Source organism: Macrobrachium nipponense, chromosome 12 (assembly GCF_015104395.2).
Source record: "Macrobrachium nipponense isolate FS-2020 chromosome 12, ASM1510439v2, whole genome shotgun sequence".
Taxonomy (NCBI): domain Eukaryota; kingdom Metazoa; phylum Arthropoda; class Malacostraca; order Decapoda; family Palaemonidae; genus Macrobrachium; species Macrobrachium nipponense.
In genome coordinates, this window is record NC_087205.1 from 22,054,243 (window position 1) to 22,081,992 (window position 27,750).

At 41.1% G+C, this 27,750-nt stretch overlaps 1 protein-coding gene across 1 annotated transcript in view; it reads right to left on the reverse strand.

The window, feature by feature from the left end:
- Positions 1-3,682, reverse strand: part of LOC135224410 (DET1 homolog) — a 69,081-nt gene extending 65,399 nt beyond the window's left edge. Inside the window, exon 1 of the mRNA XM_064263380.1 lies at positions 3,479-3,682. Coding sequence (XP_064119450.1) covers positions 3,479-3,506 — 28 coding nt within the window. The 5' untranslated portion in view covers positions 3,507-3,682. The remainder of the gene's footprint in view (positions 1-3,478) is intronic.
- Between the last annotated feature and the right edge of the window lie 24,068 nt (positions 3,683-27,750).

Genomic DNA, 27,750 nt, shown 5'->3' on the forward strand with positions numbered 1-27,750 from the left:
CAATTTTATAATTTTATGTAATTCCTACACGAATTTTCAACCTTAGTGAACAAAAATAAATGGAAAAATATGAATTGAAATGGTTATTCATGGTCGGGTGGAACGCATTATTTGCTTTTTATAACATTCTTATGGGAAAATCCATTTGGGTTACGAATTTTTTAGGTTACGAAGCAGGTTCTGGAACGGATTAAATTCGTAACCCAAGGTATTACTGTATATATATATATATATATATATATATATACATATATATACATACATTATATACATACATACATGTACTGAAATATCACATGTTACAAGCAGAGAGGAAGACTACTCGAAGTCGGTACAATTCAAGCGTAAATCGGTACAATTCAAGGGTAAGCCGTAAAGGCGACTTGCCGCCCGCCCCCTATTTAAAAGTGACGCCTAATAAAATCCTAAATAAAGGCAAAACGATAGGCAAATCACTCCCATAAATATTGAAAAAGGCGGAACCAGTACTTAACTTGGGTGAAGAGGTAGATGACGATCCGTAACCAGAATAAAAAAAAAAAAGAACAAATAGTACTATTCGAACGTGGCGGAACACGGAATGGCTATCGAAAAGTATGACGTCACAGCCGCCTTCAAACGGGGTAGCTAGGTGTGACCTATGGGTCGGCTCCCCTATTTAGGGTCTTTTGATGAGGAAAAGGCTATTAGGAGGGGTTGCTGTGGTAGTGTTTAACACTCGCCCCAGTTTTATACCGACACCTTTTATATAGGTGAGCGAGTCAGAGGCTTCTGACATGTCCAATTTAGCAGTTCTCTGGTATTATAGCAATATTTTACTAGAAATAGTGCTAAAGCAGACATATTTCACTGGGCGAACACGGCTTCCTCGCCCAGAAATAGATTTTCCTACGTCAAAAAATCCCTTTATTATCATACAAAAAAAAACATACATCTTTGTAGTAGAGAGAGAGAGAGAGATGAGAGAGAGAGAGAGAGAGAGAGATGAGAGAGAGAGAGGGAGAGAGAGAGAGAGAGAATTATTATTTTTATTATGTGATATCATTTCAACTTATTAAACTACTAATACAGTATTAATCAAAATTAATATTTGAAAATATAGTAAATCATTTTTGTATTATAAAATGTTATTTAGTCATGAAAATAAACATCAATATACACTAATTAGTGATTATTTTTGTCGGAAAATACAAAGAGAGAGAGAGAGAGAGAGAGAGAGAGAGAGAGAGAGAGAGAGAGAGAGAGAGGAGAGAAACTATGGTTTTTATATCCAAGTCTAAGTAGAGTATAAATGGATTCTTTAAGTGAAATAATGTTTCAATGATATTTTGCTGTTTTGTATTAAAGGATATGTATACTGTTTTGAGAATGCGTTCCTTATCCTTGACTATGGTACCATACACTTTAATAGCGTAAATTAATTTATGCGCCCTCTGCTCAGAAATAGTTCTGCGTATGAGGTATCGTTAAAAGGCATAAAAAACCGTCGTAACCTTGGAATTTGCGTTGTAATCTAACCAGAAACTTAGTTTTGTTAATTATGTATACTGGAAACAAGCAATGATTTTTTGTTTTTCATTATTTGCGCTTTTGGACTGTTATAACTGCGCATCCCAAGCTAGTGTATTCATTCGCTCGGAACTAGTTCCGCATATGAGGCGTCACTAAAAAAATTTAAAAAATATGACATAAAAACTGTCGAAAATCATCATAACCTCAAAATTTTTGTTGTAATCTAACCAAAAACTTATTTTTATTAATATACTGTGCTAAACTATAAAGGATTCTTATCATAGTATGCGTTTTTTAAAAACGTCGTTAACTCGGAGCGTCGGAAGCGTCAGCGTCGTAACCTCGGAACAAGCATCGTAACCCAGGGCGGATTTTTCAATGAATATTTAAGAAAAAGCGTTGTAACCTCGGAACGTTGTAAGCCGGACCCGTCGTAACCCGGGGACCGCCTGTAAATGCTTCTCTCTTCACTTTAACTCGTTGTAATTCCTTTGTGTTTCATCTTATTGATTTCAGGAAAAGATGATTTAGCCTAGTTGTACAGCTAATACCAAATCCTATGGTATGACCAAAACTTTTCTATCTTGTGCAAAGTGTGAGATAATTGAAGAAATATATGGTCATTCTAAGCCCTCATTCCGCGGTAAAGTAGACTATGGCAGTTGATATTTTCCAACATTATTTTACTTACTGAACAAGAATTTAAAGTAATATTTATTCGGATGACCGTAATTAACCCCCAGGGTCCAGTACTAAACACGGCATACATTGGATTCCCCAATCCCTAGAGAATGTCGTAATCGCGGTTACATTTCTTACAGGGTAATTCTAAAGAATAGTTCCGTACGGACTGCAAGGAACATAACCACGGATACTACATCACCTAGGAATTGGGGCGTCCACTGTATTTTGCTGTGTTTAGTACTGGCCCTTGGGGGTTAATTACGGTCGTCCGAATAAATATTACTTTAAATTCTTGTTCAGTAAGTAAAATAACGTAGGAAAACGTCAACTGCCATAGTCTACTTTACCGTGAAATGAGGGCTTAGAATTTTCTAAGCCAAAGATGAAAATAATGAGACACTGAGCAAGCAGCCTACCTCCCGGTACCAGCCAATCAGAGGCCGCCAAATGTCTCATAGGCACAAGAATTTACCTTTAAGTGAATCGACTAGCTATAGGCTAAGTACTAGTACCTATACTCTGTTTTTTTTCATCTGTCCATCCGCCTGTGGTGTTTTTGTATGGTAACACTGCGTCCCGGGCTTTGGATAGTGACATTCAACAATTATAATAATATCATATTTCGTATATTAACGGTGTAATTAGCATACAGTAAATTATTAAAACACTTTTCAGTTGCAAATGTACACCCAGATATCCTTTATTTACCTAAAACTTACAAATAGCGTAACTAGGTATCTAAAGCCCGGGACGCAGTGTTACCATACAAAAACACCACAGGCAGATGGACAGATGAAAAAAAACAGAGTATAGTAAGCTAACAGTTACCTACTACTATGAATTTTTGTGTGGCATTAGGCCACTATTCCTATGTGGATAACTAGTAAATACTACAGGTTAGAGATAAATACCTATGGGCTAATTAAAGATAAATACGGGCTAAATAAAGATCAATACAGGCTATAATAGGAGTGATAGGCTACTACTATAAATAAAGGATTAAAGACATAGCCTATACCTATTAAAGGTAGTAGGCTAGCCCTAAACAGTGTTTTAAATAGCCTAGGTATGGATAGGTAAATACCTACTACTACAAGTTGAATAACTAGAGATAAATGCAGGTGGAATGGGATATTAAAGTTTCAGAATAGGCATTAACCACCTTGTTTGTTAGCCTTAGCTAAACATGCATAGGTTACCACTAGTCCTAGCTAGTACCACCCCATGCCTTGCTTAGACTAGGTAGGTATTCTAAATAGCTATAATTTATGTTTGAACTAACCTTCATCAAATTCACTCGATAAAACCATCTTTCCTTTTAAAGTCCGGTTAAATAATACAAAACACACATCTAGTAACTCTTTAAAGTTTTGCCTGATTGGTGGAAAATAAAGTTAATAAACAAATAAATAAAAAAGGTAAACAAATTTCTTCTTCTTTAGTTCGGCGAATGTGTCACTCTTTGACATTTAGGCCGTTGCATAGGTTCAACGTTTAGCTTACTCTCTTTTCCTTATAGATTCCCTATTTTTTAATTCACTATTTGACATTTGAAGTAAAATGTCATAATACAAATAAAAAGGTAAACACATTTCTTTTTCTCTGCTTTCTGACGAATTTGACGTCCTGTTATTTTCTATGCAATATCCTATTTTTTAAATACCACTACAAGGAAATACGAAATTTGAAATAAAAAAAAGTTACACTTGATATCACATAAATCAAATCCGTCACTGCATAAATGAAGACGAATCACAGTTGGATACCGGCTACAAAATTTCTTGAGCCAAGTGTCCAAAAGTAAAATATACAATAATTCACTAGTCCCAGCTGATGCAGGCATAGTCTTTATCGTGAACGTTAATTCTATTTAATTCAATTGCAAGAAATGCCAATTTCCGTTGATTTCGTTGGTCTAAAATGACTGTCAGTTATAACCAAATCCTTGATTTCTCTTCTTCGCTGCACCTCTAAACCATTTTTTTATGTGCGTAAATGATATCAAGAGTTTTAATAAATCTTCAAAGTAATTTTGGCTGAATTTATTTTCACTGAGTAACTGTCTTAGGACTTTGGTGGAAATTCACTAACAAATGTGTAATTAGCGATTCTTGTTAACGAAGCAGGCTAAGGTATTTTGTACGCTCATAGGTGTCTTCTGAGCCGTTGTAAAGGTTAAGCCATTTAGAACTAATCTACGTCCACAGGTATTATCGGAGCAGTTGTAAACCCTAAACCCTTTTGAGCTAATTTACATCCCCAGATGTTATCCGAGCTGCTATATCTTCTTCTTTCCCACCGTTATCCTTACAAGGGTCGGTTTCCTGGTGCGCCTTCTCCACTGCCTTCTATCAAAGGCATCATCCTCCACCAAACTTCTTTTCTCCAAAGCTCCCTTCACTTTATCTCGCCATCAAATTCTCTGTCTCCCTCTTGATCTTCTTCCTCTAACAGGTTCCTCCCAAGCTTTCATCACTCCCTCCTCGTCATCCATCCTCAACACATGCCCATACCTTCTCAATCATGAGTGACTCTCCTGTCACCTCTCTAATCTTTACTAAGCCTCTCCCTCTTCTTATTTCATCATTTTCCAATCTCTCAAGCAGCGATATTCCCATAATCTGCCTCAGCATTCCCATTTCTGTTCTCTCAAGCTTTACTTCCTCTTTTCTTCTTAGAGCCCATGTTTCTGCTCCATAGTATCCATGCATTAACACTGGTTTTATCACTGTCTTATATATCTTGACTTTTAGCTTGATTGGCATTTCCTTATCACATACCACTCCAGCTACCTCGATCTCTCCATTTCCCACATGCAGCTTTTATTCTACTGTCAACTTCAGCCTCACATCCTCCCCCCTGGCTTAAAGTAGATCCTAAGTATTTAAACTTTTCTGCCTGTTTTACAATAGAGCCTCTTCTATCTTGTATCACTGTTCTGTCTCTACCTTTCCCTACTGCTCAGCAAAACCTCTGTTTTATTTACATTCACCATTAATCCTGCGACTCTCCGAGCTGTTATATCAGGTAACTGGGTAATTTTGAATCAATCTACGTTCACAGGTGTTATCTGAGTCGTATCATGGATAATTCTGACTACTACTACTACTACTACTACTACTACTACTACTACTACTACTACTACTACTACTACTACTACTACTACTACTACTAACTAACTAACTAAAGTTTGTTAATGAGTTAGAGGTAGGAAAATGTAAAGTAGATAGAATTGTAAATAATTTAGAGATAGGGAGTAATAATATTTTTAGGAGTGTAGATAATTTAGAGTTAGGAGAAAATAGAATATCTAGTAGTAATGTTAAGAGCTCTGAGGAAGGAAGTAAAAGGGAAATTAGTTTAGGGCAGTTAGGTGAAGGAAGTAACTTTAGTAACATTCTTAGGCTATTAAATGGTAGAAGCAATTTTGTAAATAGAGAAAGTGAAAAAATAGTGAACAAGACAGAAGATATATCAAGAAATCTTGAAATAAAGCTTATAAACACCCAAGGACTGACAAAAGCAAAAATAATCGAGCTAGTGGAGATAACAAAAGATAACACAATTATGTGCATCACAGAAACACACCTTAAACAGCAAAAATTACTATTCCCAACAAGCATCAGAGTGGTAGACTCAATGAGAGATGAAGACGATACCAAAGGAGGAGGCCTACTAAAAGTATAGAAAACACGGAGAGATCCAGATGGAAAAAGAAAAGTCGGAACACAAAGACATTCTAATAGTAAAGGTTAATTGTAGAACAGCAATAGTCAACATAATTCTGGTCTACATGTCTACTAGTGATAAAGAAAGAAATAAACGGATAATAAGCGCCTTACATGTAGTCATAGAAAAATCCACAGACCTGACTGTGATAGTCCTTGGGGATTTCAATGGGCATATAGGTTTCATAGGGACACAAGAACTTGACCAAAATGGAAAATATGTTATGGACCTAATGGAAAAAATACGAACCTAACGCTATAAATGGGAGATCTCAGCTGCAAAGGAGAGATAACCTGGAGTAGAGGAGATCAGAACAGTGCTATAGACTTTGCCCTAGTCAACCAAAATATGTACAAAAACTATGAATGTATGGAGATAGATGAGGGAAAATATGAATATGATCTATCAGACCATTACCTCATAAAGGTCCAATTCAAAATGAACACTAAAATAAGGAAAACATTCAGAAATGAAACAAAAGAAATCAAATATTTGAAAGTTACAGAAGAGTCTACCAGGAAATACCTTGAATATATAGAGTATAAAGTAAGCCAACAAGACAGAAAAGGAGATCTAACCCAGTTGGAAGAAACAATGAGTGAAGCAAAAAAAAAACAAATAACCTAGAGAAGATATTCAAAAGAAGGTTAAAGACAGGAAAGCAAGGAAGAAATAGAACCACCAGTATGGGGCACCAAAAGAAATAAAGAAAGAAAAATAAGCCAAAGAAGGATATATAACAAATTAAAAAGGAAAGCCACAAGAATAGAAGAAAAAAGATACTATGAAGAAGCATATCTTAAACAAAAACAAAAAGTACAGATAATAATAAAGAAAGCATATGAAGAATATGAAGAAAAGATTAGAAATGAGATAATGAATGATAAAAACAGACACAGGAAAATCTGGGAATGTATAGACATGCTGAGAGGAAAGACCACATCAGAAAAAGAATGGATAAGATTATTCGATGAAAATAAGCAAGAGATGAAGGACGAAACCCTAGGGAAAGAGCTGGTAAAATTCTGGGAGACAATATACCAAAAAGAAGAAAACAAAATAGGAGAGATATGGAATGAAAGCAAGAAAGAACTGCACAAACATGACATGGAAGAAATAGTGAAAAGATGAGGACAACAGATGAAATGCCATATATCTTTAAGGGAACATATGCATGGAGTGTATGACCCAACAGAGACAGAGATTAGACCCATGGAAGAAATCAACATAACAGAAGATGTAAAAAAATCAAGTTGAGAAAATGAAGACAAATAAAGCACCAGGACCAGATGGAATGAAGCCAGTACTGTTCAAATTTCTCTTACAAAGTAAAAACCTTAAAAAAGAATTGGCAGAATGTTTAAAAAACATACTGAAGGGCCGGAAAACGCAGAAAAGCTGGTTTAAGTAAAAAACAACACTTACGCCCAAAAATCAAAACCCCACAGTCAAAGATCTAAGGCCAATTGCTCTAACAAATACATCATATAAAATCTTCATGGGGATCCTGAGAACAAAAATAGAAAAACATATTAGAAATATAGGAAAAATGAATGAACTGCAATCAGGCTTTACCGCACAAAGGAGAGGAATCAATAATTTATATAGTATCTTACAATACTGCATACAAGAAACGTACAGAAGAAAGGACCCATTATTTGTAGTATCAATAGACTTCCAAAAAGCATTTGACTTAGTTAATAGGAAAAAGCTAATTGAGGTCATGATGAAATATAGGCTACATGCAGAAGTAATAAATGCAATTACAAAGATATATACAAATGATGTAACAAGCCTATGCCTTAACAATACAGAACAAAAAGAACTAAATGTAACTAATGGAATAAGACAGGGATGCAATGGCTCAACCATATTCTTTCTATTAATATCGTACCTGATAATAGAAAATACAACAGAAGGTTTTAGAAATGAAGTAATAAGGATAGTGGCACTATTATATGCAGACGACGGATTAATACTAGGGCACACACTAGAAGAAATAACAAAATCAATAAAAACCCTTATGGAAATCGCAAGTGAATGTGGCCTAAACATAAACAAGGACAAGAGTAACATACTAATATACAGCGACTGGTACAGTATCGATGATGTGGAGAATATGGAGCACATAGAAGGAATAAAAATAGTAAAGAATATCAAATACCTAGGAGTAACAATCAACAACATGAAAGACTGCTTCAGAGAACAGATAAAAAGGGCCCAAATTAAAGTAAAGCAGATGGCAAATATGGCCAATGCAGTCATCAATAAAAGCTGTAGCAGAGTAAAAATAGGAAAATTGTACTGGAAAGGACTAGCGATGCCTTCATTCATGTATGCAATGGAAGTCATGAATCTTGACAGGAAAACAATAAATGAATTTCAGAAGATACACAATAAAGTATATAGAGCAATTTTGAAAGCGCCAAGTTACACAGCAAGTTGTGTGTTAAGATCTGAAATAGGGGCCTCTTCCTGCCAATCTAGAGATATCAAGAGTAAACTATTCTACCTGAAACATACACTGAAGAATGGTGGAAATAGGCTCCTATATGAGATAACCATGGATCAGTATGAAAAAAAAAAACCCTGGATAATGCAAGTAAAAGAGTATATGAGAGAACTAAACATAAACTTAAGTAAAATTGAAGCAGTTAAAGACAAACAGTTACGAGAAATAATAAACAATTGGGACAGAAAAACATGGCAGATAGAAATGAATGAAAAGTCAACGTTAAGAATCTACAGAAAATATAAAGAAAACATAAGAGAAGAAATCTGGTATGACATCACTGAAAAAACAATGCTGATCAGTAGGGCCAGACTAGGTATACTAGGATTAAATGACAGAAATAGGATAAAAGAAGATACAAAATGTTTATGCTGTGAGGAACAAAATGAAAATTTAGAACATTTCTTACTTTACTGTCCAGCATACAATGAAATTAGAAATAAATATAGCTTTATGCAGCAAACATATCAAGAAAATAAAGAGGAATTAGTAGCAAATATACACTTATTGGTAGTTCTAATGAGGGAGGAAGTGGAGAATAGGAAAGATTTTATAAAAGAAATGTGGTTTTTCAGAGAGAAGAAGCTCAAACAAACACAAACAAATGATAAATAAAAGAAGCAAGGGAGCGGTTTCAAAGGCACACCCCACCTACTACTACTACTACTACTCATTCATTTTGACTTTTGACAGATTGACACATGACGTTAAACGGCATTCATTGCATCACTATTTTGTGTGTGTTATGTGTTAAACCGAAGGCACCTTTCTTAACCGGTAACAAATTAAAATTAAATTTCAATTCATTATTTGTTTTCTATAGACCTTATTAATGCTTTAGGTAAATGTAGTATAATATAAGGAGAGGGCATTTAAAGGTTCAGTTGGGGTAGAATTACTAAGGCCCACCATTAGCCAGTGGTAATTGAGTCCTTAGATTAGATGCCTAGGACCTAGGTAGTACATTAGGTAACCTTAGCCCTATGTTAAGTTTGAACGTATTATTAGGTTGTGCAACTACTATATACTAGTACTAGGTAGTAGGTAGTTAGTATCTGGAATTTTGATAAATTTTTAGACAAGCATAAGCTACCTAGTAGTAGGTAGGTAGGAAGGCCTAGCTAGCTAATTGTATGAGTAAGGTAAAACACCGCATGGCCTGGATCAACTCAACGACAATCATAGCATGCCACCCTCCGAAAAAGTACTTATAACGCGTCCTGACACCGGAAATGGACATTAGTCGCGACTTGTTGTTGGTGAGAAATGGAGCTAAAGACCTCTAGGCTACTCTCCTTTCGAAGTAAGTATTTTCTCCAAAGTTAGAAAATAAGGCCAAATTTAAAGCATTAAACAGAGGGTAGTGAAAAGGGTGTCCAAAGCAGTGCAAATCTCACCAAAATGCTTTCAAAATTTTTACTTACCTAAGTAGCTATATCAAGTAGGCTACCTAGCCTATACCTAAGTAAAGAGTTCAACAGTAGAATGTTTAATTCAGTTGTCTATCCAAATCTTGTATTTGGGCTTCCATTTCTTTTAGGCTTTATTTTGGTAAGTATTACCTAGGTAGTTACTAGGTAACTAGAATCTTTGCACTTGTGACTAAGAAAAATCAAAACCATCTCCCCACTTGGTAGCCTACCTACTAGCTAGTATATGTTAACAGTTATGCAGAGGCCTATGTCATACTGCTACTCTTTGGTAATTTACACATTTGTGACAGAATTGGTGTAAAAAAATGGAGTTTACATGACAATGAAAAAATACAGTAACTAAAGATGCAGGTAACTCCTAAGGTAAATGACCGAGCAGTGACGTAGTGGCCACGTTCCCGAAAAAGCACTTGAATTATAGGTAACATTATTTCAAGCCTACTTTGAGAGGAGTAGTATAGGTAGCGGTCACGTTGTGCTGCCTGGATGGGCCACAACTCTTGACTGATGCTCATGGCAGCGAATTCAAGTACTTTTTTGGGAAGGTGGCTGGATTCTGGAATCGGTGGCTGCTATGTTGCCACTCGGTCATTTATATATCCAATAGGCTACTTCTAATATGATATTTATCCCTTGTTCTTAATTGAAATGTTTAGCCAGTTTTTGTGGTAGGCTACTAGAGTACAGAAATTACTTTTTCAGACTGCCAATCAGAGTACTAAAAGACTTGTATACTGTACAGCACTTTGATGGTTTTTTAAAATTTTAGGTTAATTTGATCAAAGATTAGACCTGACAACTTTAACAGTTTCTTTGACTGTTCCACACTCTTGATTTTTTCCCCACATTCTTATCACCCTTACATTAAGACTTGTTTACTACTAAATCAGTAGTCTTCTTTCTCATGTGCTCAACTACCTCCGTACAGTAGGGGGAGGTGGGGGAATACCGACCTATTAGTACCTAGAAAAAATTGCATAAAAATTCCAATTTGTACCTGAAAGAGTGCACACTGTGCGTAAAACAAACTACACAGCATGACCTACCTATGGTATGCTCATAAATCCTCAGCTCTGAGAATAAGTGTCATATTTTGCACTTAAAACATTTTTGCAACCTCTGTCAGTGTTCTCCTAACATGGGGAAGCACCGACTGAAGGTTAGGAGAACCCCCGAAACCCAGATTTCCTGTTATTAGCATAATGACACTGATGATTAGGCTTCCAAGAGAGCAGGAGGCTAGATCAGAAAGACTTAATGACATTAGACATATGAATAGGTAAAGTTGAACGCATCCAATAAAAATGATCTGTTTTTAGCATAATTGCATCATAATTCACCAAATATCACCTTCAACTTTACACAAAAAAGACTGTTCCACTTTTTGTTATGTATTTCAAAAATATTCAAAATTTCAAAAGTATTTCAAAATATTCAATATTTCACAGATCTGTGTTGGCGGTCGATGTTTCCCTTCATGTTTACGGTTGGTAGTTCCCCACACCATGTTTTTTTTTTTAAACAATGCCGTGGCAGCTACTTTGAAAGACACTTAATTTCACTCGATAACATGTCAAGATGGCTAAATATCATATTGAAACATAACTAGAAATAATCACGCCTTATTCCCGGACATGAAACACTATATGAGAAGCGTGAAAAATTACAACAGGCAGTCTCCAGGTTACGACGGTGGTTCTGTTCTTGAGACGCGTCATAAGCCGAAAATCGTAGTAAGCCAGAATATCATAAACAATCATACGAAAACCGTACTTTTTGTATATGAACTTTCCTGTCAGATATATACTTAGCTTTACGCCTCTGACGTCACGACAGAATTCAAAACTCGCGGCACACGCGACAGGTAGGTCAGGTGATCTACCTTACCCGCCGCTGGGTGGCGGCTGTAAGAACCAATCTCCCTTTCCAGCCAGAATTTTTCTGTCGCCGGTGACGACTACACCTGTGGTTATTACCTCCTGACAGCTTTATTCGATTCTCGTTGCCGTGGATTTATTTGGACTGACTTTCGGTGAAGTACCTGATCTTGTTGGCTTGGCATACGCATTTGTGGATTGTTTTTGGATATTGATTTGGATTTTTCTTTGATTTCAAGATGTCTGATTTAGAGGTTAAGAAATCTTCTATGTTTAGGGTGTGCTCTATGGATGAATGCAAGGTGAGACTACCGAAAGCTACGGTAGATCCTCACACAGTTTGCTTTAAATGTAGAGGGAAAGAATGTTCTTTTGTTAACCCGTTGTAATGAGTGTGAGAAGTTGGATGAAGGTGAATGGAAGGCTCTTTACTTCCTACTTGAGGAATTAGAGAAAGACAGGGTGAGAAAGGCTTCGTCTAGAAGTTCTAGTAAGTCTCGTATTAGCGAGGTAGAAGAAAATCCTGTTGTAGCATTAGAACCTTCTCCAGTTTCAGCTCCTGACGCCCTGCATCGAACCTAAGGATACGACTACGGAAGTGGCAACCATGAGAGCCACGATCCTTAGCATGGAAAAGAAGATTCGTTCGTTGCAAGGTAAGAGTAGTGAAGGTGACTTGTGCAGTGACCCCAGTGCAGTGGAGGGTGCGTCTGATCGGCTCCTTAATGCTTCCAGGCCTAGACCTCTTCCAGACTCCCAGTCCCAGTGGAGGAGGAAAGTCAACAGCCGCAGGAAGGTTAGGGAGAACTCCCACCGATCAGGCGTCCCCTCGGTAGATCCTGATGTTTCGTACCCAGGCTGCCTTGTTCGCGCGAAGAAGGAGGTATTGCGCCAATGCTTCTCTTCTTCTTCCTCACCTTCGCCTAGAAGAGGATGGAGCGCCTCGGATTCTTCGCGACCGCTGAAGAGAGCCTGGAAGGCTCCTGGCGCCTTTCCTTCCAGCCCGAAAGTTTTTCCAGAAGAGCCGGAAGTAGAGATCAAGAAACCCAGGAGGGAGCAGGAGTTCTCGCCTCATAGTAGGCTTCGAGCCTCTTCTCCGGTGGAGGATTTTGCAAGATCTCCAGCTCGGATTCTTGCGGGGCTGCAAGCACAGATTTCGGCGCTGCGGGCTCCTTGGCAGGAGAAACGCGTCGGAAAAGAACGCTCTCTCCCTGTCAAGAAGTCTAGGATTCCTTCGCCTGTGTTACCTTCTCAGTCGGAGTCGGTTCTCTCTCCTGTATCAGCGGATGGAAGGAGGCGCTCTTCCCTCGGCAGACGCTTGTCGTCTTCCAGGCGTCAATCGCCCAAGAAGCTTTCTCCTGGTGACTACATTTCTCCAGTAGAAAGGGATCTAGCGCCTAGTAGGCGCTCGTCTTAAGACAGGCGTACAGCCTCGTCTTCTCGCTCCTTTCCGAAGATCCTTCATTCTCCGGATAAGAGAGCCTACTCTTTAATGGATTCGTCAAGAGACAGGATCTCGCCTTTTGTTAGGCGCCTTGAGCCTAGTAGGCGCTACTCCCCAAGTAGACGCTCTCCCGCTCCCAAGCGCGGTGCGGAAGATAGGCGCTTTTCTCCTGATAGGCGCGGCTCTCCTATTAGCCGCTCTGTTCGGGACAGGCGTGTAGAGCCTGAAAGATATGTCTCTTCTGGGAGACTACCTTTTGAAGAGACACACAAGTCTAGATCGAAGTTTGTGGAGCATGGTAGACGCCGGTCACCTAGTAGGCGGCCTTCTCCAGGGCTTCGCTCTCCTGTAAGTAGGCGCCAAGAGCCTAGTAGGCGTTCGCCTCATGGTAGGCGCAGCTCGCCTGGCAGCCGCTCTCCTTTGGACAGGCGCATGGATCCTGTTAAGCGCCTTGAGCATAGTAGGCTCTCCTCTCCTAGCAGGCGCTCCCCTTTGGAAGCCCGGGATTCTAGGAGTAGTCTTAAGGATCAAAGAGTACGCACTCATCAGAGTAGGAAGGACTCATTCGAGAGGAGCTCTCCAGAAGCTTTGGCTTCCCCTGATAGGCGCCAGACTGCTACTAGACACTCTCTAGACATACGCACTTCTTTAGAGAAGTCTAACTGCCCTCGTAAAGAAGCGGAGGGTTCTTCAGTGGATGAAGTTGAACCTTCAGAAGAGGATTTGGTGAAGGACTCTTCAGTTTCGTCCTATAAGATCCTTACAGATCTCCTTCTTCAAGAGTTTGGAGACTCCCTTACTCCCGTCGCTCCTCCGTCTCCTCTCTCTTTATTCTCGACTTCGAAGAAGACGAAAGTTTCCTCTTGTGTGAGGATGAAGCCAACCATCTCAATGAAGAAGGCTTTGAGAGGTTTTGGTGATTGGCTGCTTTCTAAGGAGGAGAAAGGGAAGACTGTGTTTTCTTTCCCTCCTTCCAAGCTTACGGGCAGACTAGGGTTTTTTGGTACGAGTCTGGAGAACCCCTAGGCCTGGGTCTTCCTTCATCGGCGGATGCGGACTTCTCTTCACTGGTGGATGCTGCACGACGCTCGGCTCTTTTATCTGCTAAGACTACCTGGGCTATGAACGAGCTTGACCACCTGTTGAAGGGAATGTTCAGAGTCTTGGAAGTCTTCAACTTCCTTGACTGGTCTTTGGGGGTCTTGGCTAAGAAGACTCAGAACCTGGATGCTATTTCGCCAGAAGATCTCAACAGTGTTCTAACGTGCATTGATAAAGCAGTTAGAGATGGATCGAGCGAAATAGCCTCCCTGTTTGGAGCAGGGATCCTTAAGAAGAGATCAGTCTTCTGCTCTTTTCTGACAAAGTCTGTATCGCATGCCCAAAGAGCCTCGCTTCTGTATTCGCAGCTCTCGCCTCTGCTATTTCCGAAGAAGATAATCCAGGACATCTCAGGATCTATCTCTGCGAAGGCGACTCAGGACATGCTCGCGCAGTCGGCACGGAAGCCTAGGACCTCCTTCCAGACGAAGACGAAGAAGGAGACTCCAGCTAGACAGGAGCCCTTTCGAGGGGGCCCTCCTTCTAGAGCCTCTACCTCGAGAGGTAATAGACCTTTCAAGAGAGGTAGATCCTTCTCACGCTCTTCCAGAGCTAAGAAGTAGGGAAGTAATCCTCCAAACACCAGTAGGTGCCAGGCTTCTAAGATTCTCGGAAGCCTGGGCAAAGAGAGGAGCGGACAACCGGTCCCTCTCGATTATCCGGAAAGGATACCTGATTCCCTTTACGGAAAGACCACCGTTGACGACGACTCCGAGGGAGTTGGTGGCCAGGTACAGGGATCCCATCATGAGCCTTGCTTTAACACAAGCAGTGGAACAAATGTTCGAGAAAGAGGCTATAGAGCTAGTGAGCGACCCTTGCTCAGCGGGCTTTTACAACCGCCTTTTTCTAGTTCCAAAAGCCTCAGGAGGATGGAGACCGGTTCTGGATGTAAGCGCCCTGAATTTCTTTGTAGAAAAGAGAAGTTCGCCATGGAGACGACATCCTCAGTGTTGGCGGCCCTTCGTCCAGGGGATTGGATGGTGTCCCTAGATCTTCAGGACGCTTACTTCCATGTGCCTATCCATCCTTCTTCAAGGAAATACCTCAGGTTCATGATGGGAGGAAGGATATTCCAGTTCAGGGCTTTGTGCTTCGGCCTTTCAACAGCCCCTCAGGTCTTCACAGGCCTAATGAAAAATGTAGCAAGATGGCTACACTTGGAGGGAGTCAGAGTGTCCCTTTACTTGGACGAACTGGCTAATCAGAGCCAAGTCGCAGAAAAGATGTTTGGAGGACCTACAAAAGACCCTTTTCATGGCAAGTTCTCTGGGACTTTTGGTGAACTTTCAAAAGTCTCAGTTGATCCCCAGTCAAGATCGTATCTATCTGGGGATTCGGATGGCTTCTCTGGATTTTCGGGCTTTTCCGTCTCCAGAAAGGATAGCCCGAGGGTCAGAGAAAGTCAAAGCCTTCCTAGAGAAAGACGTATGCACAGCGAGGGAGTGGATGAGTTTGTTGGGGACACTCTCCTCGTTGGAGCAATTCCTTTCTCTAGGAAGGTTGCACCTCAGACCTCTCCAGTTCTTTCTACATCGAAAAACTGGAGGTGTCGTTCGCAAAACCTAGAGTTCTCCTTCGAGATCTCAAGGGAAATCAAGAAGGACCCCTCTTGGTGGGCCAACCCTCTCAGGTTTGCAGAAGGGATGTCCCTTCACATTCCGAACCCCAACCAAGTGTTGTATTCCGACGCCTCGGAAACAGGTTGGGGAGCAACGCTCGGCTTAAGAGAAGTGTCAGGCACCTGGAAGAAGGAACAGGTGACCTGGCACATCAACAAGGAGCTGATGGCTGTTTGGCTAGCTTTGAAAGCTTTCGAGCCCCACGTCCTAGCTTCAGCAGTACAGATCAACTCAGGCAACACCACGGCCCTGGCTTACATCAGGAAGCAGGGGGAGACTCACTCTTTCTCCCTGTACGAGACAGCAAAAGAACTTCTGCTGTGGGCAGTGGAAAGGAAGATTTGTCTCCTTACCAGGTTCGTACAGGGAGAAAAGAACGTCAGAGCAGACCTCCTAAGCAGGAAAGATCAAGTCCTGCCTGCAGAGTGGACTCTTCACGAGGATGTTTGCCAGGACCTGTGGAAGCTTTGGGGCAAGCCTCATATAGACCTCTTCGCCACAGCCAAGAATGCGAGGATAGCCAACTACTGCTCTCCGATATCGGAACCTGAGGGCAGTTGTCGATAGACGCTTTTCTACTAGATTGGAAGGGTCTAGACATGTATGCTTTTCCTCCATTCAAGATACTGGGAGAGACTCTAAAGAAATTTGCAGAATCGGAGGCAGCAAGGATGACGCTGGTAGCCCTGTTCTGGCCCGCACAAGTATGGTTCACAGAGGTACTGGAATGGTTAGTAGATCTTCCGAGAACATTACCACAGAGGATTGATCTGCTCAGACAACCCCACTTCGAGAGGTATCACAAAAACCTCCCCGCTCTAGATCTGACTGGCTTCAGACTGTCAAAAGTTTGGTCAGAACGAGAGGCTTTTCTGCAAGAGTTGCAACGGCTATCGCAGTAGCAAGAAGGCCTTCTACCCTTAGAGTCTACCAATCGAAGTGGGACGTCTTTCGGCGATGGTGTAGGAACCATCACTTTTCCTCTTCCAGTACCTCTGTGACCCAAATAGCAGACTTCTTACTTTTCCTTAGGGAAGAAAGTGGATTGGCGGTATTAACCATTAAAGGCTATCGTAGCATGCTGTCTGCAGTGTTTAGGCACAGAAACTTAAACATTTCAGAAGAAAAGGACCTTCATGATCTAATAAGATCGTTTGAAACATCCAAGAAGGTTTCTCCAGGGATTCCGAGTTGGAATCTGGATGTAGTGCTACGTTACCTGAGGTCCACTAAGTTCGAGCCGCCTCAGTCTGCCTCGTTTAGAGACCTCACGAGGAAGACAATTTTTCTCATGGCATTGGCTTCCGCAAAGAGGGTTAGTGAACTCCATGCACTAGAAGGAAATGTGGGATTCAGAGGAGATGCAGCTATCTGTTCATTCCTACCTTCGTTCTTGGCTAAGAACGAGAACCCCTCAAATCCTTGGCCTAGGAGCTTTGCAGTCCAAGGCTTGTCTGCATTAGTAGGCGAGGAAGCAGAGAGGTCGCTTTGCCCAGTACGAAGTTTAAAGTTTTATGTCTACAGAGAAAGAAAAAACTTAAGGGCAATGATGTCAACCTTTGGTGCTCTGTAAGAGATCCAAGGAGGACTCTTTCGAAGAATGCGCTTTCTTTCTTTATCAGAAGCCTGGTGAAAGAAGCGCATGCGATATGTGATGAAAGTCAATTCAAAGTTCTTAAGGTCAAAGCTCATGAGGTAAGAGCTATTGCCACGTCATTGACTTTCAACAAAAACATATCCCTGAGTAAAATTATGAAGGCAACATTCTGGCGTTGCAACTCGGTCTTTGCAAACCACTATCTGAGAGACGTCAAAATTACGTATGAAAAGTGCTTCGGGTTAGGCCCGTACGTATCGGCGGATTCGGTGCTGGGGCAGGGAGCTGAGACATATCCTTTGTAGTATATATTTTCCCCCTTGTTAGGTTGTAAGTTTTTGGTTGTTTGAAAGAACATGCGGGTAGGCATGTTTTTCATTTCGTAGTTCTAACAATGATTAGATTGGTTAGGTGATCGGTTTATGTTTGAGCTCCTTGCAATGATAGTGGTTAGGTTCTGTCATATAAGTGGGCGAATCCCCATTGACAGATCCTGCTCGGATTCTATCAAGTAAGCGGATAACCAAATCCCTTTGATAGACCCAAAGAGTCTGACAGCTGTAGGTCACGCCCTCGCTGAAGCTCTTAAGGCAACGCAGACTCATAGACAGTAACTACGAAGTCTTCTGCCTAAACAGGTAAGAACCAAGGTTGTATTTACATCCTACAACTAGTGTTGTTTTCCCCTTTTTTCCATATTTATATTGCTGTCTCTTTCTCTCCACCAAGGGTGTCAATCAGCTAAGTATATATCTGACAGGAAAGTTCATGTACAAAAATGTTATTGTTAGTATACAATAAGGTTTTGTACATACTTACCTGGCAGATATATACGATTGATGGCCCGCCCAGCCTCCCCTCAGGAGACAGGTGGAAGGAAAAATTCTGGCTGGAAAGGGAGATTGGTTCTTACAGCCGCCACCCAGCGGCGGGTAAGGTAGATCACCTGACCTACCTGTCGCGTGTGCCGCGAGTTTTGAATCTGTCGTGACGTCAGAGACGTAAAGCTAAGTATATATCTGCCAGGTAAGTATGTACAAAACCTTATTGTATACTAACAATAACATTTTAATACTTTGGGTGCATTGAAAACCATGTAAACTGCATTCTTATTACATTTTTCATCAAAAAACCTTCAAATATTGATTATTTTGCATTTTTGGTGTCATATTTCATTTGCCAGATGAGCGTTGTAAGCATCGTAACCCTGGAAATAATGTCTGATGAATATAATTGAGAAGCGCCTTAACCTCGGAACGTCATAACCCCAACCCGTTGTAACCCGGGGACTGCCTACCAATTTTCTTACATGATAAACACATGTCTTGATGGCATAAACCTGTTGCTTTTGTGTTGTTCACTGAGATGGTTGCTGTGTTGATGGTGAGTTTCAGTGCGAAATTTGAAATAGTTTACGTACCAGAGCATTCAGTAGCTGTTCCCCCTTGGTTGGTATTCACCCACCTCACCTACAACCCTACATATGTTTCACAAAGAATGATGTGCCAAAATTTCCCACCTAGTACTAATTCAAACTAGTGCTGAACTAGAACAGTTATAAAAATGACACGAAGTCTTTGCAAAACACTGCATCATCATTCAGTTGAGGATTTGCTCAATGCATCCTTGGACAGTCCAGATAAGATGTCTGTAAACCTACCCTTAACATAACCCCCCCCCAAAAAAAAAAAGAAAAAAAAAAAACCTAAAAGCATTACAGAAATAAAATCAAAAGAATATGTATATGAGTCAAAACTAAAGTATGTTGTGTGAATGAGAATCTAGGTAAAAACAGGAAGCCAAGGTATCACAGTATGTACTGGCTTTAAGAAAATGAGCATGAAAAGCGTGAAATCCTTTAATAAGAAAGTATGAAATTCTCTTTTGCTCTGTCCTAATTACGTAGCAGAAATCAATTTATGTGATTACATCGATGGTTATGTGTTTACATGGATAGTACACAAAATTTTAAATGCCTTTGCACTTGCACAATTTTTATTCAAAACTGCTAAGAACTACACTGTGAGTTGGTGTCATGTCATATTGCCTGATATATTTCAAAATGAAGAAATTATTTATGTTATCATTTATTGCCCATCACAAATTAATGCCATTTGGATGAAAAATTACTCTTGTCTCAATGAAAACTCATGGATGCTAACCTATGCTAGGCTAAATAGTAACTTCAAGAACATTGAGTAATTTCAATACCTTGTGACTAAATGAGTAATTTATAGTTTCTTCTCTTTTCAGCCATCATGGACAACATAGTTATTAGGTCTGGATCTATGACAAATTTACAATTTTGTGGATTCTACTCTCCTGTGGTTGCTTGGGGCACTGCAGTGACTGTTGATCCACCAGGTTGAGAATGGTGTCATGACCAGGGCAGTGGTCAACAATGAGGATTTACAACCACTTCAGAAGCTGCAATCATGTAACTTAAGTTTGGTATATGTGATGTAGAGGTGGAGGTTGGAAGCACAGAATCTATCATTCAGAAGTGCATTGTCCAATAATGTCGGCAGCTTTTTGAGTAAGGTAAGAGTAAATTATATTTTATAGTTTTATTTTGGGACCTATGCTTCATTTTATTGCATCTTATATTTGAAAACTAGGATCTTTATAAGCATTAGATGCTTAGTACAGTGATACTATATATTTGCAGTAATTTATTCTATGATTAGTTATCATGATTTAAGAACATTTATTCTAGATAGTTCTCTGTCATTTCACTCATGTTCTAAAGTAAATGTCACTTTTTAAGTAGATGTAAATTCCTGGAATCCTGCATGCTTTTTCGTGGTATGTTGATGTATTGCATTAATACAGTCTTCTGCAGCTGATTTTATAGAAAAATGCAATCATTAATACAGTCATCTGCAGCTGATTTCATAGAAAAACACAAAAGATTGCTCTACAATTTGCTTTTTCTTTTGTTGCTTTCATAAACCAGATAGACATTTGAGCCTCAACTGTTGCAACCCACAGTGAAGAGCATCCTGTATTTACAAATTTCATCTTGGTCTCCAGAAAGTGGACCTTTTAACCATTTTCCAGTATCACCATGAGTGACTTGTTTTTATAATGGGAGAAAGTACCTAGCAGGAAGCAATGCAAACTTTCATTACCATTTCCAACACTGTAGAAGGTACAATGTCTTCAGTTCTTGCAGTAATATGGTAGTCTTGCATTTCTTATTCATTTCATTCAATTGAATTTCCATTCGCTCTGAATGGAAATTCAATTGAAGTGAGATGCTGCTTTCATCTTTTGCTGCATTGTACATTGAAGTGAGTGGTGAAAAAGTGAATTTCATGCATTATTGAAGCAAGTATCACTATTCATCTATACGTCAAAGATGATAAGATAGTTATAACTGTGAACTCCAGACTGGTGCCTCTCTTGTGATTTTGAATGTGGCATGCTTCATCACCTGTAGCATAAATCAAGCTGAATAGGTTACAAACTGTGTGCAAACAAAATTTTTTTAAAATTTCAGAATGCCAAGTAGTGACAGTGAAAGTTGCAGTGAAGGTTCTTGGTGATGTTCCATTTATTGTTAACCTGTCATTTGTTTCATGAGCTCTTTTCTCTCGTGGCTATGCAATTTGATTTTTTTATGCTTGAGGTTTTCCCTAACCTTGAAGAATAAATCATTAAAACATCTAAAAATTTTACTTGTTGGTCAAAGTGATTGTAATCTTACTACACCTTTGCATTTGAAGATTTTGTAGTAAGCTGCATCTATCCTGTATTTTTTCATGAAAATATCCAATCCTCTTAATATTTTCCACAGTAATTTTATCCTTGAACAAAAATTAGCCAATCTTGTGTTTTCTGAAAACCTTAAAAAAAGTTGACAAGCTCATTAACCCTTAATGAACGGATCCCTCATATGAGTAACAATAACAGGTTATGAGTGGTGGACAGATTACCTCCTGGTGATTATCAATATTACGCACCATTGATTTGGAGAAGTCAGGTGGGAAAGAGGTTCAATTACTTCAGCAACCCATAAATTTACCAATGGCAACTTTTAGACTGTCCCAACTCGCTGATTCTAGGCATCTCATGAGTTAGTTGTGTACTACTGCCTCTCTCTCTCATATGATGTCTTTATATATTTGCTCATGAATGTACCCAAGGGTTGCTGTTGGCTTTAGTTCTTATCTTTTATGATAGTATTTTGTAATAGTTGTAATTTTACAAAGAAAAGGGCAAAGAAATATTATGATAGTATTTTGTAATAGTTGTAATTTTACAAAGAAAAGTGCAAAGAAATATTAGAAAAAACATCTTTGATCTCAGTAAATTTACATAAAAATTTTACAACAAATATAGTACTCAGAATTTTTTACTAATTTTAGTTCTTATCTGTTATAATATTGTGTGAGTCATAATTAGAATTTTACAAAATAAAATAGAATTAATTATTAGAAAGAACATGTACTGTATTAGTGAAATTTATGATTGTCTTGTAAGAGAGTCCCCACAAGGGGTTGTAAATAGTAATTTTATGCATGACACTTACCTGGCAGGTATATATAGTATAGCTTATCCTCTTGACGCACTGGCAGAATTTCAAAACTCGCGGCAACCGCTAGTACACTGGTAGTTCAGGTGATGGCCACCCCGTTCCCGTGGCGCTGGTACTTGGAACTATTCCCGTTTTCCTCAGATTTTCTCTGCCAGCCGAACCAGCAACATCGTTGTTGGTTCTCTGATAGAATTTCCTGCTCGTTGACTGACTTTTTGGATATTGGTATTGTATTCACGAAGTTAGCGTGGCAATCGCATTTGGTTTGGATTTTGATTTAGTATGTCTGATTCAGGAAGTATGTTTAGAGTTTGTGTGAAAGAAGGGTGTAAGGTGAGACTGCCGAAATCATCGGTAGATCCACATACTATTTGTAAGAAGTGTCGGGAGTTTGTATGTACATGGGACAATAGGTGCAATGAATGTCAGTGTCTGAATGAGAAAGAGTGGAAGGCTCTTATGAAGTATGTTGAGAGATTAGAAAAAGATCGGGTTAGAAGATCTGTCTCTAGGAGTGAGAGATCAGGGTCTTCGAGTAAGCCTTTGAATGAATCTTTGCATGTGTCTTCTCCAGCTCATTCACATGTAGACGTAGCACCTTCCCCTCAGGTTTCTCCTGCGCCCGTTGCTGTATCTGAGGATACTACTGATCCACAAATTGTGAAAGTGTTCGCTGCCCTTGCGTCCATGGGAGATCAAATTAAACGGTTAACAGACAAAGTGGAAGTGTTTAGTGACAGTGTTGTGGAGGGGGCGCCTGATCGTCCCTCTCGTGCTCCTAGACCGAGACCTCTGTCAAGCTCCCAGACCAAGTGGAGAAGGCATGTCGGACAGTCGAAGGGAGGCGAGAGGGGTTTACTCGCGATCAGTCGTCCCTTCAGGCAGTCCTGTTGCTTCCCAGGCTGCAGCAGTACGCCATGGAAAAGGCGATACTGGGAAGTGCCGTTATTCATCGGATAGTTCGGCGTCTGGAAGGAGTAGGCGTTTTCGCGGAAGTATCGCGTCCTCTCAAGAGGTCATACTTTCCGTCCTCATCTCAGGATGAAAGGGCTGTTGATCAAGAAGGGTGGAGTAGCCCTGAGATTTTTTCATCGGAGGATGAAGAAGTTATCCCTATCAAAAGGAAGAGGATTTCTCGTCAGTTGGAAGTAACTAGCGGGGCGGTGAGAGGTGTTTCTCCGCTTAGAGGAACTCCACTGCGTAGACCGCAGGTTCGCTCGCCTCTCCGTGTTAGCCCGGTGCGTCCTCGATCTCCTCATCATCAGGAGTCTCCTAAGGAAGCGGAGACGAAGGAAGTTCTGCGGGACATGCAGGAGAGATTAGCAGTGATTGTCCAATCATGGGAGAAGCCCGAACAACCTTCGGTTAGACGTAAGGACTCGTCTCTCCCGGTTAAGTCCTCCAAGAGGACGCAGGACGTGCAGCGCAAGCCAGGACGCAGTGCTTCCCTTAAGAAGGACGAAGCAGTGCAGGACGCAGGACGCAAGAGGAAGAGTGATGGACGCATGGTGGACGCATACGTTCAGGAGGGACGCAGGACGCAGGACGGGCAGCAAGTGGAAACTTTTTCTCGACAAGGAAGAGAGATGTTTTACAAGGAGACAGCTCCGCATTCGCTCTCTAAGCAGGCTCTGCATAAGGATCCCGCTTTGGAGAGTCATCAGGATCTTGGTTTTCAAGATATTTCTTCGCAGGAGGAAGAATTTGTGGAGAGTGCGGAAGAGGACAAGAATGTGGAAGCTCCTTCCTCGGACTACAAGAGACTAACAGAGTTCCTTCTTTGTTTGTTTGAAGGAGATTTTCAACCTTCAGGCCCGCCATCGCCTTTGTCTCAATTTTCGAAGACGAAGACAACCAAGAAATCGTCTTTTTTGAAAATGACTTTGTCTATTTCGGCCAAGAAAGCCCTTCAACGCGTAAATGAGTGGTTGAAGAAGAGAGAGTCGGGGAAGACTTCTTTTGCTTTTCCTCCGGCCAAGTTGGCTTCTAAGTCTGGTGTTTGGTATGCTACGGGGAAAGAAAGTCTTGGCCTGGAGTTCCTGCCTCCTCCCAGGGAGACTTTTCCAACATAGTGGACAGCTCCCGTAGACATGCTTTACATTCAGCCAAAGTGTGGTGGACTTCATCAGAGTTCGACCATTTACTCAAAGGTATCTATCGGACTTTTGAGGTTTTTAATTTTCTTGACTGGTCGTTGGGGGCCCTGGCGCGGACTTCGGAGATGGAAGATTCGTCAGAATCCGAGTTACCGAGAAGTATCATGTCCTGTATGGATAAAGCCTTGAGAGATGGAGCTAATGAATTGGCTTCACTTTTTACAGCAGGCGTTTTGAAGAAAAGACATCTTTTGTGCTCGTTCGCTGCTAAAGGAGTCTCGAACACGCAAAAAGTCGGAGTTGATGTTCTCTCCTCTTTCAGGACAGCTCTTCCCTCAGGATATCATTAAGGACATCTCGCTCTCCCTCACTCAGAAGGCTACTCAGGATCTACTAACGTCTTCTGTAAGGAAGTATTTACCTTCTAATGTCATGAAGAAGACTCCGAAGGATACAAGAACATCACAGCAGCCCTTTCGGGGTAGGACTTTTTCCCGACCAGCATTTAGAGGGAAAAGAGTTCCAGCCAAAAGAGGTTCGAAAACCTCAACCATGCAATGAGTCAGAAGTCCTCCAGACTTGTGTGGGGGCCAGACTTTTAGACTTCTGGGAAGTCTGGCAAAGCAAAGGAGCGGATCCTTGGTCTGTAAAGGTAGCGAAGGAAGGATACAAGATCCCCTTTCTCAAGAAACCACCTCTCGCTACAGCTCCGAGAGCCCTAGGGGCTCATTACATCGATTTAGAGAAGAGAGAGGCTCTTTGGCATCAAGTTGTCAGCATGTTAGAAAAGGGGGCCATAGAACCGGTTCTGGATCGCGAATCCCCAGGTTTTTACAACCGTCTGTTTCTAGTACCGAAGTCATCAGGAGGTTGGAGGCCAGTACTGGACGCAAGTCAGCTAAACTTGTTCGTAGAAAAGACCAAGTTTACGATGGAGACGAACGATTCAGTACTGGCAGCGGTACGACCAGGGGACTGGATGGTAACGCTGGACCTTCAGGATACGTACTTCCATATTCCGATTCATCCAAGGTCCAGGAAATTTTTGAGATTCGTGATCCAGGACAGGATTTATCAATTCAAAGCCCTTTGCTTCGGTCTGTGCACGGCTCCTCAAATTTTTACAAGAATGATGTTGAATGTGGCGAAGTGGCTTCATTTGTTAGGAGTCAGAGTCTCTCTCTACCTCGACAATTGGCTCATAAGAGCACAATCAAAACAGCAATGTCTGGAGGACACGAACATCACATTGGATTTAACTCAGCAGCTGGGTCTGATGGTAAACCTGAAAAAGTCACGGTTGATCCCCTCTCAGGAGCTAGTTTATTTGGGGATTCTGATATCCTCAGTGACTTTTCGGGCTTTTTCCGTCACCCGAAAGGCAGACCATGTGCCTGCGGAAAGTGCAAGAATTCTATAAAGACCAATGCTCGGCGAGAGAGTGGATGAGCCTGCTGGGGACACTCTCTTCGTTAGAGCGGTTCATTTCCCTAGGGAGACTTCACATGAGGCCCTTACAGTTCTTTCTGAACGAAGTCTGGCCAAGAAGATCGCAACCAGATTCCTTCCGGTTTCCAATTCCTTCAAAGATAAAGGAGGAATTAAAGTGGTGGCTAGTTCCGGGGAGGTTGTCAGAGGGTACGTCACTCCAGCAGAGGAACCAGACCGGATATTATTTTCCGACGCGTCAGACGCAGGCTGGGGAGCGACGCTGGACCCTCGGGAGGAGTCAGGCCTTTGGAACGAAGAAGAGAAGGCATGGCACATAAACAGGAAGGAACTGATGGCGATCTTCTTGGCTCTGAAAGCGTTCAGAACCGTGGATCAGCGGCAAAGTAGTGCAGATCAACGCGGACAATACCACAGCTCTGGCATATATACGAAAACAAGGAGGTTTTTTTTTTTTTAAACCCACTCGTTGTCCCTTTGCAACTTGGGCGAAGGAGATTCTTCTGTGGTCGCAGAGAGAAAACGTCACCCTGCTCACCAGGTTCATTCAAGGAGAGAAGAATGTCAGAGCGGACCTGTTGAGCAGGGACGGACAAGTGCTTTCCACGGAGTGGATGTTGCATCTTCAAGTATGCCAGAGACTGTGGAAGCTCTGGGGCACACCAGTAGTGGATCTTTTCGCTACCGCAGCGACGAAGAGGTTACCGAACTATTGTTCTCCAATCCCGGACCCTCTTGCAGTCGCAGTCAATGCCTTCCTACTAGATTGGACGGGTCTAGATGCGTACGCATTTCCCCCGTTCAAGATTTTAGGAAGGGTAATGAAAAAATTCAGAGAAAGTCGAGGAACAAGGCTGACTCTGATAGCCCCATACTGGCCGGCCCAAACGTGGTTCACAGAGGTACTGGAATGGAAAGTGGATTTTCCGAGAAGTCTACCCACGAGAGTAGATCTTCTCAAACAACCCCACTTCGACAGGTTCCACAAGAACACCCTCGCTCTGGGTCTGACTGCGTTCAGACTATCGAAAGACTTGTCAGAGCGAAGGGGTTTTCTAGAGAAGCAGCGAAGGCAGTTGCAAGAGCACGAAAGGCCATCAACTATCAAAGTGTACCAGTCGAAGTGGTGGGAGAACTTCCGTAAATGGTGTAAGAATCGGAAGATTTCTTCATCCAGTACCTCTGTGACACAAATTGCAGATTTCCTTCTGTATCTGAAGAAGGAACTGGGTTTGGCTAATCAGACAATTAAAGGCTATAAGTGTATGTTGTCTGCAGTGTTTAGACACAGAGGTTTAGATCTGTCCAACGACGCAGATCTTAGAGATCTTCTCAGATCTTTTTATACAAAAGAAGGATCGACTTTGCAGAACTCCTTCTTGGAATTTGGATGTCGTTCTCAAGTTCTTGGAAACGGATAGGTTTGAAACCTATGGGCAGTTCGTCTTTGCGAGAGCTAACGAAGAAGACTATTTTCTTAGTAGCCTTAGCTACAGCTAAAAGGATTAGCGAGCTGCAAGCTATTGACAAGCAAGTAGGTTGGAAGCACAACAAAGCAGTTTGTTCTTTTCAACAGGAGTTCTTAGCAAAGAATGAGAATCCTTCGCATCCGTGGCCAAGATCATTTGAGATTGAAGGACTGGCTGATCTAGTAGGTCAAGAACAAGAAAGGGTTCTTTGCCCAGTAAGAGCCTTACAGTTTTACGTAGAAAGAACAAGAAGCATTAGGGGGACTTCATGTTCTCTGTGGTGCTCTGTTAAAGATCCTACTAGACCTATGTCTAAAAACGCGATGGCTTTCTTTGTAAGAGAAGTCATTAAAGAAGCTCATTTACTTTGTCAGGAAGAATGCTTCGGCTTGATTAAGGTTAAAGCTCATGAGGTGAGAGCAGTAGCTACGTCCTTAGCATTCAGGAAAAATTTAGCCCTCAAGGACATTATAGATTCGACGTTTTGGAGGACAAACTCTGTGTTTGCCTCTCATTACCTTAGAGACGTGAAGACAACTTTTGATAATGGTCAAACGTTAGGCCCGTACGTATCCTCAGGTACAGTACTGGGCAAAGGAGTTTCCACCCCATAACCTAATAACATGCTAGGTTTTATACATTCAACTTCCCTGCCAGATATATACTTAGCTATAGACTCCGTCGT